Genomic DNA, 12,298 nt, shown 5'->3' with positions numbered 1-12,298 from the left:
TAACAACCCACCGCAGTACCAAACTGCCTGTGGCCAACGCAGCTACGCACGGTCCTCCTGCCCAATATGTTCAAAGCTTCCCTCTTTACGCCCTCCCAGGAAGTTCCCATTTTCTTAAAATATTTCTTTATGACATCCTCCCACCCCAGCCATGGACAACCGGCTTTTCGTTTAGCCCTAGACGGCTGGCTGAAAAGGATAAACTTTGGCAATCTCTTATCCTTCACCGCAGAACGTGCCCTAGCCATCTCAACCTTTCTCTCATTATAGCCCTGGAAAGCGGGATCGAACCACACTTTTGGTACAGCCTACTCTTTGAAATACGGTCAGTCAGCCGGCCTTCTTAGTAGTGAATATTTTCCTTTTGTTTCGGATCAAAGTTGGCATATCTGTTTTGAATTAAAATCAATTTGGTCGAAGTGAATAGAAATTTGAGAGCCAAAGTCTCAGGCGAACGACCGAGTTTTAGGATTGACACATGACCTACAAGTCCCCTCAAATCGCAGGCGAACTGGGCAACATGGGAACTTCCTGGGAGGTATGTGCTCCCAGGCACTTTAAGCTCCCAGGAGTTTATGGTGTTGGTAAACGGCGGGAGTAACTATGGCTCCCCATGGAAGTAATTCAAACACTTGTGTTTTTGTTTTTGGAGAGGCACGCCCGCCTAGAGTCTTGGGAAGGCGAACCAGTTTACAGAGCTCAGACAGTTACACATCAGTTCAGTTCAGTTCATTTCATTTAAAATCAAAATAGATTTAACTAATATTCCAATGCCCGCCCCAAGAAAGATACACAGTCGCAAAAGCATTTGCGACTAGGCGGGCACATACAATTTTCGACTAACTAATAATTAACTATAAACAAAGGAACAACAAATAATAATAATTAAAAAAAATAAACCAAAAAACTATGAACCTTGCCCTAACAAAAAAATTTTCAATTTAGTTTTAAATGAATTGAAACGAAAAAATTAAATAAATGACACTAACAAAAAAAATAATTAAAAATCGGTTGGTCGAAAAGTCGACTCGCAGACGAACAAGCGTCCTCGTGCGTCCATCTTCGCAATTAGGCCCTAAAAATTTGCTTTAAAAGACGGGTTTGCTTGTAATTTGCAGCCATTTTTGTTTTTTGTCACTTATTCTACACTTTAGAATCTTCTAAGAAGGGATTTCTAAGAAGCAAAATCAATGAGGTTTTAGAGGTTTTGCGGGTTCAGGGTGCTAGAATTGGTTTGAAAATTAATGTTATGAAGACTAAGTCACTAAGGCTAGGAATAAGTTAAGATGAAAAGGTGACGTTGGGCATTGAAAAGATTGATCAGGTGGGTAGCTTCACTTACCTTGGTAGTATTATTAGTAAAGATGGTGGGAGCAGTGAAGATGTTAAATATAGAATAGCCAAGGCTCAGGGTATTTTTTCACAGTTAAAAAAAGTCTGGAAGAATAGGAAGATAAGTCTGCAAACCAAGATTAGAATATTAGAAGCTACAGTGATGACAGTGGTCAAATATGGCTCTGAAGCATGGACGCTCCGGAAAAGTGGATGAAGATTTACTAAATATTTTCCAGAGAAATTGCTTAAGGATTTTTCTGGGTACCCGGCTGACTGACCGTATTTCAAACAATAGGCTGTACGAAAAATATGGTTCAATACCACTCTCTAGGGCTATAATGAAAGAAAGGCTAAGGTGGCTAGGGCACGTTGTGCGGACGAAGGATGACAGATTGCCGAAGATTTTTCTTTTCGGCCAACCATCTAGGGCTAAACGGAAAGCAGGTCGTCCCCGTCTGGGGTGGGAGGACGTCATAAAGAAAGATTTAAAGGAAATGGGAACTTCGTGGGCGGGTGGCTTTGAATAGACTGGGGTGGAGGAGGAGCGTGCGTAGCTGTGTTGGCCTCAGGCGGCTTGGTGCTGCGGTGAGTTGTTAGTAGTAGTAGTAGTAAGAAGGGATTGGGCTTGATATATTTAAAAGTGAATTTTTAGCATTAAAATTGTCAAAACATAATAATAGTGTGGTTTAGAGGAGCGTGGCATCTGAGCTTTCACGAATACCATTCAGTTTTCATAAGAAAGGAGTAGTTATTTCATTGCTTTATAGTGTTCTTAGAATTGGCTCTCCAGAGTATCATAGTTCTGAAGTATTGTATTTGAGGGACATCTTTTTCAATAGCGATTCACTTAAATTTGGAGATGAAATACTAAAGAGAGAAATAATAACGAAGCAAAATTAACAGGTGAAGTAAGAGTGAAGAGACAAAGGAAGTAGGGAAAAAAAATAAGGAACCTCAATCTTCAGATTCAAAAATTTTCTGTGAATACAATGGTCTGCCGTTTGACCTTGGTGAAATATTTAAACCACAGTTTATATAATATACCAGTAAGTTTACCGCAGATGATTTCTGGCTCTTCATTCTCGGTGCGTACAAAAAGCTCCTCCCACTTATTTCTGCACTTATTGTCCACTTATTGGTTGAGCCGGCCAAGTGGTTTTGTCAGTACTTGTTCCGTAGGTGATTATTCTTTGTCTACCCGTGAAAATATCTAATGCCGCTTATGTTTATATCTGCAAAAACGTTCTCTGGAGCACTCGCACCTCGGTCCGGGTTTTTATAATGGGTGAGATAGGGAAAGATCATATTGGATAATTACATAAACTGTGATTTAAACTAACTTGGTATTAATACTTTTTAAAATTTGTCGGGTCTGTGGAGAGCTCTAGGTACCCGTGTATTATATATAACACAGCGCTTTAGACTGTATCCAGGAAACCAGTCACGAAACCCGTCATAACCCGTTAAACGCCTATTTGCAAGAGTTAAATGGAATGCAAAGCGTGGTTTCTCAAGGAGTTTACAATTTGTAAACGATGGTTTATTGGGGTTTTGGGGGGGGGTAAGGGACCTAGGGTAGGTTACTTGTTTAATATATGCTTTTCTTTACCCCCCCCCCCCTAATGTGCAAATATATAGGCAAAATTTGTTTCTAAAGTATTATATGTTCATCCTATTTTATTTCATTAGCATTAACCAAACTTGACTTCTTTCGTGTGTTATATATAACGCACCAGTACCGAGCTTTCTAAATTTTTTTAAAGAAAAAATTTGCGGCAGCCTAAGGAGTGGTGTGTATAGCATCCTTTACTCAACAAAGATGTTTCGGTTTTAGACGTAAATTTTACCAAACTCTTTCGGGTTTGAGAAGAAATTCCTAACAATTTGCGGAATTGATCCATAAAAACCCTGGTAGTTAGCCACGACTTTATTCACTTCGTTGTCACAAAGTACGGTGTTATTTGATTTGCTATGAAGCGACTCGCATACTTCTGACAAAAAAATAACTTAAGGCTGATTTTTTTTTTTGATGGGGGAAGGGTGAGGGGGGTTGTAAAGAAACGACAATGTTAGTGATTATTATATTGGGCCAAATTTGGAATCTGCGTGAATATAACGTAAAAAAGGACGAAATGCAGTTAAAAATTGTAACTCGGTCATACAAACTCACAAAGGGATTAAATAACCTAAACGAAAATCTGCATTGGTTGCTAATAAAAGGTATATTTTTCAACAGTGTTTTTCGGGTCTTTCGGGTACCTGTAGGTACTCCAGGTACCCGAGACTGTAAGTATTCCTCTGATTACTCTTCTGGCTAATCTGTCCTAATATTACGGACGACATTTTACGCAATGGGCAAGGGAAGCCATTGAAATAAAAGATAAATAAAAAAACAACACATATTTTGAAAATTTAGCAGCTAACAGGGCAATTGATTCGTTAAATTGTATTTTGAATCATATATTGACATATATATCCAAAGGATTTATTTCCCAAACTCAATAATTTTACTGTTTTCTCCAAAGAAAATCGGCTGAGAAAGTTTTTAAAATCATGTATTGAAATTGTTTTACTCTGATATTAGTCTTTAATCAGTGGCGGTTATAAGCCTGGGCAGGGGGGCACCCGCCCATAATATCTTTACGGAAAAATGTTTTTGCTTCATTTCTGTACTTTAAGTTGATGTAAAATGATGTATCAAATGAAGGAAAAAATATAAGCTAATTTTGGTATCAGGGTAAAGTGTATAAAACCTAAATGAAAGACGGCATTCTAAAAGTCCTTCACATTGTCAATTATATGTCACAAATTAATTTGAGTATAGGAATTGATAGCAATTTATTTAGTCTTAAAAATTTTAGCAGCACAAAAAATTATTGATCTTTGAAAATTATCTTAATTATAAAATGATCTTAAAAAAATGGATCTAGTGTTAAAAATTGTAACTCGGTCATACATAATCACAAAGGGATTAAATAAGCTAAACGAAAATTTGCATTGGTTGCTAATAAAAGGTATATTTTTCAACAGTTTTTTTCAGCATTAACTACTTGCCAAGAGTTAGTTATTTTAATTATTTTCCGACATTATGTTAAATGTTTCTTCAGCTGTTTTTATTATATGTTTATGCTTCTTCGTTTTTTCTATTTTTTGATAGGAATAGGTTATGTAATAATTCCTCTTTTTTTACTTCAAGTATTTATTGCAAATATTGGTTTGATTTTTTTTGTTCCCTTTGTATTTCAGTTATTTAAAAGAGTACTTGTATTATATAGCCCCGGCCTAATATTCTCCATCTAAGTAGAACCTGTTTCTTTGACGCTCAATTCTAATGAAATATACCTAAGTATGATAAAAATATAATACTTTAGAAACAAATTTGGGCTATATATTTGCACATTAGGGGGGAGGGTGGGGGTAAAGTACAGTGGGTATGCATGCCTAATGTGTTAGGTAAAATTATTCTGTATATTATGAAGTAAGAATTGTTTTCTAACTTCACACTGTCCGAATACTTTACACCCCCCCCCCCTAATGTGCAAATATATAGCCCAAGTTATATATTTCCTGTCTATTCTGTCACTTCTCTTTGTCTTGTCTCACGCTAAGCTAAAAAGAAACTAACGAAAAAAACTGGTTCTACAGTGCGTCAATGGGTGAACAACTTTAGTAGTTGGGACTACATTATACAAATGCCTTAATTTTTTTTTTTTTTTTTTTGTAGAATTATTTTGATTTAAACTCTTTCCCGTTTTCAACACTGAGAAAGCCTTGTTGAGGTACTGGCGAAATATCCGTTCTTTTGCCCTTCTTCTCAGGGCAAAGACCAGCCTTGCTCTTTTGCCCTTCTTCTCATCAGCTTATTTGCTTCTTCTAAATAACGGCGAAAACCACATGGCTTTCCATTATACAAATAACAAAAGGTAATACAACGAGGAATTATTTTAAGACAATGAAATTTCTTTATATTTTATAAAAGAATATGAATCTTATCACTTTTTATCTTACTTATATATTTTATTCTTCTTTACATTTTATCTTCCATTTCTACTTTTTTTATTCTTTTTTTCTTGCTAGATATGTATAAGAATTGATGACGAAGAGTCCATGCTTTTATGTGACAGCTGTAACGACGGGTATCATATAGGCTGCCTACAACCCCCTTTGAAAACTGTGCCATCTACTAATTGGTTTTGTTCTACGTGTATAAATAAGGTAAATCGCTCATTAAGATTAGACTGCGCTCATGTGAAGTTTATAATGACTCATGTGAAGTTTGATGTATAGACTGCGCTCATGTGAAGTTTATAATGACAAATACCTTTAAACATACAGTATTCCTTAGGGGTGCCAGTTAGTGCGGTGGCTGATAAGGGGCAGTTGCCTGCCCCTCCCCATTTATTTTGAAAAATATATTTTTTTCGAAGAAAACTAGAATAAAATACAAGATCCTCCTCTCCCTTGATTTTCGTGAGTTGACGCCCCTGGCTATACCCAGAAAGACTGCAGCTGATTTCAAATTTTTCTTTAGCAAAATAATATAATAATAATGTACTACATTATACTATAATTATTTAAATGGAGTGAAAACCGCCACCTCTTGTTTGTGCGATTTAAGCTCCTAATTTACAAAGTTGCACTAATCTTAATGAATCTTAATTGCATTAAGATTCATAGAGTTTATAATGTAAGTCAACACATTCTAGATTCCACTTATTGCTCTATCTATAATTTTTCTTGGGCAATTAATTACGCACAACGTGTTACAACCATCTTTGAAGACTGTGCCATCAACTAATTGATAATGACTTATGTTAAAAATAAGATAAATTGTTCTTAATCAATAAGTGACGTCACAAATAATGGCTGATTAAGTTTTCACAGTTAGGAAGCTACAACAAAGAATACTTTTAAAGATCCCCCTGTCCCTAGAAAGCCTGCTATTGCTATTAAGATATAATTTAACAAAATATAAAATTATAAAATGTAACATATTTAAGATAAGGGTAGAGTTCTAGATGAGGCTTAGCTCAGTTAGGATAATTAATACTTGAGGAATGAGTCTCAGGCCTAGAATTTATCATGGGAAGGTTTTTTTCCGGGCTACTATTTCGACCCTATCCTTATTTCTATGACTTAAAAAATTGCGTGGAAGATAGGCCTGTACCTATTTAATTTTCACGAAAAATATCTAACTTAGTTGTTAGTTTTGATAAGAAAATATGTTTAGTTAACAACTAATTAGAAAAAAGTTTATCAAGGGAAACGATTAATCAAGTCTCTATAATATAATATATTATAATATAGTATATATTATAATATATAGTATTATAATATAATACTATATAATATTTTTGACAGGGACTCTTTTTTCATATATACAGATATTATCTATATATTGTTATCACATTTATATTTGTATTATCATATATAGTATTATATTTTAAACAATCAATCTAGTTACATTAGCCTGACATGCGGTAATCTTTTATTGATTTTTTTATATTTTTTGGAGATATATTTCTTTTCTAAATACTTTTATTTCTAGTTCTATAGTATTTTTTTAAATCTCTTTTTCTTTAACTCCAGATTTTGAAAACATAATTTCTATAATCTCTGCAGGATTTTAAGCCATATCAAGGCTTTTTAATAGAATTTAAGAAATAGTTTTATAAAACTCAATAAATCAGGATAGAGTTAGGGTTTGAGGCTCAAAACACTTTCATTGTGTTTCATTTGATATGTAGATATATTTATGAAACTTTTAATTTATAACATAATTATCCCCAGTCTTCAACGGCCAATGCCTTTTAGAGGGTGAAGGGATAGAGGAAAGTACTTCAAAAGACCTTTCTGAGGTTTTTGGGAAGCAGAGGTTCTATTCCTGTTGCTAAACCAATGGATGGCCAGTGCCTTTTAGACGGTGAAGGGACAGAGGTAGGCACTTCAAAAGACCTTTCTGAGTTTTTTTAAAAGCCCAGGGTCTATTCCTGTCACTAAACTAATTGACAACCAGTGCATTTTAGACGGTGAAGGGACAGGGGTAGGCACTTCAAAAGACCTTTCTGAGTTTTTTTTTCAAAGCCCAGGGTCTATTCCTGTCACTAAACTAATTGACAACCAGTGCATTTTAGACGGTGAAGGGACAGAGGTAGGCACTTCAAAAGACCTTTCTGAGCTTTTTTTTTCAAAGTCCAGGGTCTATTCCTGTCACTAAAAAAATTGACAATCAGTGCCTGTTAGACGGTGAAGGGACAGAGGTAGGCACTTTAAAATACCTTTCTGAGTTTTTTTTTTAAAGACCAGGGTCTATTCCTGTCACTAAACTAATTGACAGACAGTGCCTTTTAGACGATGAAGGGACATAGGTAGGCACTTCAAAAGGCCTTTCTAAGTTTTTTTTTCAAGCCCAGAGTCTATTCCTGTAACTAAATTAATTGACAGCCAGTGCCTTTTAGACGGTGAAGGGACAGAGGTAGGCACTTCAAAAGACCTTTCTGAGTTTTTTTTTTCAAGTCCAGGGTCTATTCTTGTCGCTAAACTATAATTGACGCTAGTAGTTTTTAATTCCCTTTTTTCATGCTAAATCGCCGAAGTGCCAAACCGTTTGATGGCGCTAGTAGTTTAAGCTTACCATCTGGAACTATCTATTATGCCATACGTTAACAAATTTCTACTATGAATGTGTATATTCATGCTATGTGCTACTAAGCTATGTATGAAACGAATAGAAGATATATTATAGTTTTATGCCTTCAGAATTAAAAAAAATACATTTCTTAAGTTTTGCTAAGGAGAACGTTAACCATCTTAAAGTCCGCAAACTTATCAAGTTAATGGTAAGTTTTATGCATACCATTAACCTGCTTAACTTGCTGATGTTTTACCAAACTAGCCAGGGCGTATTTTGCACAGAGTGGATTTTGGCTTTAAACAATTCGTGAAAATAATATTTTTGGTTAATTATCATTTTCAGTATTTAATTATAAATATTTTTTACTTATATTTAATTTTACTATAATAATATTTCATATGATATTACTTACTTGTCAATATTTCACCTTTTATCTTATTGGATATGCAATTAATGACACCAGATACCCAATTTTCTTCCAAATTTTTTACACTCTAAAAAAAGTTGCCAGACGCTACACTATAACTTGCTTACTTACTTAAGACGAGACACAGGCTATTCAGCTACACTATAACTACACTATATAGGCTATTCAGCTACACTATATATTAGCGTACCAAGCTTTTGTAGCTTGATACGCTACACTATAACTTACTTACTTACTTAAGACGAGACACAGGCTATTCAGCTACACTATAACTACACTATATAGGCTATTCAGCTACACTATATATTAGCGTATCAAGCTTGTGTAACTTGATACGCTACACTATAACTTACTTACATACTTAAGACGAGACACAGGCTATTCAGCTACACTATAACTACACTATATAGGCTATTTAGCTACACTATATATTAGCGTCTCAAGTTTGTGTGGCTTGATACGCTACACTATAACTTACTTACATACTTAAGACGAGACACAGGCTATTCAGCTACACTATAACTACACTATATAGGCTATTCAGCTACACTATATATTAGCGTATCAAGCTTGTGTAGCTTGATACGCTACACTATAACTTACTTACATACTTAAGACGAGACACAGGCTATTCAGCTACACTATAACTACACTATATAGGCTATTCAGCTACACTATATATTAGCGTAACAAGCTTGTGTAGCTTGATACGCTACACTATAACTTACTTACATACTTAAGACGAGACATAGGCTATTCAGCTACACTATAACTACACTATATAGGCTATTGAGCTACACTATATATTGGCGTATCAAGCTTGTATAGCTTGATACGCTCCACTATAACTTACTTACATACTTAAGACGAGACACAGGCTATTCAGCTACACTATAACTACACTATATAGGCTATTCAGCTACACTATATATTAGCGTACCAAGCTTGATACGCTACACTATAACTTACTTACTTACTTAAGACGAGACACAGGCTATTCAGCTACACTATAACTACACTATATAGGCTATTCAGCTACACTATATATTAGCGTATCAAGCTTGTGTAGCTTGATACACTACACTATAACTTACTTACTTACTTAAGACGAGACGCAGGCTATTCAGTTACACTATAACTACACTACATAGGCTATTCAGCTACACTATATATTAGCGTATCAAGCTAGTGTAGCTTGATACGCTACACTATAACTTACTTAATACCCAACTCGGTATCAAGAAGCTGCTGGAGTAAATGCTTCTATTGAGTTCTGTCTTCTGTGAGTGGTCAAATAATCTCCAGCCACGCCCTGTCCCACTTGTGACCATGCTTTCGGAATGCCCCAAGTGGTTCGACATCCTTTCTAACGACGTTATGCCACGTCGTTATTCGACTTATATTTCGATTTATGATTTCATCAGCGGACGTGGTTTTTTCTTCCATGAGGAAGCGGGGCTGCTAGTAGTACCTCATTAGGGCTGCTAGTAGTACGTCGTTATTCGACTTGTATTTCGACTTATGATTTCATCAGCAGACGTGGTTTTTTCTTCCATGAGGAAACGGGGGCTGCTAGTAGTACCTGGCATATCAGGGTCTCTTCCGGACGCCTCATTATTTGACCAAGCCATTTGAGATGTTTTTTCTTGATCATGGTGGAAACGTCACGCTTTTATCCGTACACTTTCATCTGCCGTCGGTTTTTTATTCTTGACGCGAGCCGTATGTCGCTAATGGCCTGTAGACATTTTACGTCAAAAGTTTCTGACGGTATCTCTTGGTGATTATAATACCTTACCAGCTAAGGAAACTTTCCAAACAACAAAAATTAAATCAATTAACTTACCGCAGAAGAATATGGAGGATTAAAAAGCTTGATTCCATCTTGTCGTAATTTATCTTTGATAAGTCTCTGCAACTTAGCCAATGTTATGCGAGTTGTATCACAAACACTAGAAGAAGAAAAATTATTTGCTACTTAGTAGTTTTCTTTCTCTCTAATTAATATGTACATTGGCATAAACATATCTTTGGAGAACCCACATCTAAATAGATATGACAAGATCTGAGCATGTGTGTGGCCAAAAATGGCTGTATATGCCATACATAGGGAGAATAATGGGGGATTTTCTAAGATAGGTCCGAAGGTTTCCCAAGGAACGTTCAAAAAATTTGGACCTATAAACAACTTTTGGGTGAAGCGGAGTTCAGGCCCCTCCTTTGAAAGGCCCTTTACTCTTTCCGAAAAATTTTAATGTCAATATTTATACAGGTAGGTACAAACAAGGAGAAGCCTCACGAGGGGAGTATTAAAGGATAAAAACACAAACACATACGCCCCATGCGCCATCAATGGCTGTGTAGGATATATAGAAAGGAAGAGCTGACGCTCTTCCTCCGCCTTGAGGGCCCAGGTCTCACATCCATATGACAAAATTGAACGCACTCATGCTGAGCTTCGTCACGAGGTTGGTTTCCCTTTCAGTCCAAAATTGTTTACGGACCTGGCCGAAGAAGACCACGCTTTGCTAACCCTTGTGGCCTTGAATCTCACTAGTGGCTCTACCTTTAGCATCTATCGATGACCCTAGGCATTTGAACTCTACCAGCCTCTTAATAGGTTCTCCACTGAGGTATATACAAGTGTTCTCTTTGGTTGAACGATACTTTGTTTTGAGGATACTGATCGTGAGTCCTGTCTCACTAGCCGTATTTGCTACTGTTTCTGTCATATTTACAGTTATTACAGTTATAGCTACACTATATCTTTGAAAAGATATATCTTTCTCATTCTTTTTGGAACTATCTTCAAAGTCATACGCTATTGGATTTCGGTACTTGTATGATATACCACCTATCGTTAAGTTGTTCATACATTGACGCACTCCGAACCAGTTTCTTTCGCTAGTTTCTTTCAACTTAGCGTGAGAACAGACAAAGCGAAGTGACAGAATAGATGGGAAATATATAATTTGAGCTATATATTTGCACATTAGGGGGGCGGGGGTGAATTATTTGGACAGTGTGAAGTCAGAAAACAATTCTTATTTCATAATAACAGAATATATGTAGCTAAAACATTTTGCATGCAGACCTGTTGCACTGTAAACCCCCCCCCCCTCCGCCGCCTCAATGTGCAAATATATAACCCAAATTGTTTCTAAAGTATCATATTTTAATCATACTTGGGTATATTTTATGAGGATTAACCTAACTTCACTTTTTGAGCGGTAGGGGGTATATCATACAAGTACCTGAATTTCTACTACAAAGCAACATTCTTTTTTTGTGATGCGTGGTTTTACAAGTAGAGATGGACGATACCTGTTATCGACATTGAAGTATCGATACTTTCAAAAAGCATTGACAACTTTTGATGCACAGCGATTTATATCATATCTAGTCAATTTGTATACTTCTACTACGTAAAAAAGAGGTACTGTAGTTTTATATACTTCAAATTAAAAAAAAACTGACATTAAGGTTTACTAAGGAGAAATCGCGTGAGCATTTGTGTTGGCCTTGGGGAGCTTGGTGTTGCTTGGTAGTAGTAGTAGCAGTTGCATTAGTATGATACACGATCTTTGACTTTGGCTATAATTATTTATTAGACAATCAAGAACGCACAAATTTTATACAACGTCTTTCAACCATCTTTGAAAACTGTGTCATGTACTGTACTGTTCTACACGAATAAATAAGGCAATTTTTTATGACACCAATAAGCGACGCAGACAATAGTTCACTAAGTTTAAAAAGCTAGTATTTTTAGTTAAAGCTACTTTTCAGTTACATTTTTGTGAATTTTGGTTCTCTTGGTAAGGGAAATAACAGAAAATCATTCTTAAGAAAAAAAAAGTCAGAATTGAATTGAACTAGACAGAAAATTAATTACTGTTTTT

At 35.8% G+C, this 12,298-nt stretch overlaps 1 protein-coding gene across 2 annotated transcripts in view; it reads left to right on the top strand.

The window, feature by feature from the left end:
• Positions 1-12,298, top strand: part of LOC148939747 (uncharacterized) — a 241,434-nt gene that overhangs the window by 79,867 nt on the left and 149,269 nt on the right. For both annotated transcript variants that reach the window (XM_089106283.1, XM_089106282.1), the window contains exon 9: positions 5,413-5,550. In XM_089106283.1, coding sequence (XP_088962409.1) covers positions 5,413-5,550 — 138 coding nt within the window. The remainder of the gene's footprint in view (positions 1-5,412; positions 5,551-12,298) is intronic.

The sequence above is a fragment of the Artemia sp. Qi Xiang Cuo genome, chromosome 20 (genome assembly GCF_049724085.1).
Source record: "Artemia sp. Qi Xiang Cuo chromosome 20, ASM4972408v1, whole genome shotgun sequence".
Lineage (NCBI taxonomy): Eukaryota > Metazoa > Arthropoda > Branchiopoda > Anostraca > Artemiidae > Artemia > Artemia sp. Qi Xiang Cuo.
This window is presented reverse-complemented; position numbering and strand designations above follow the sequence as displayed.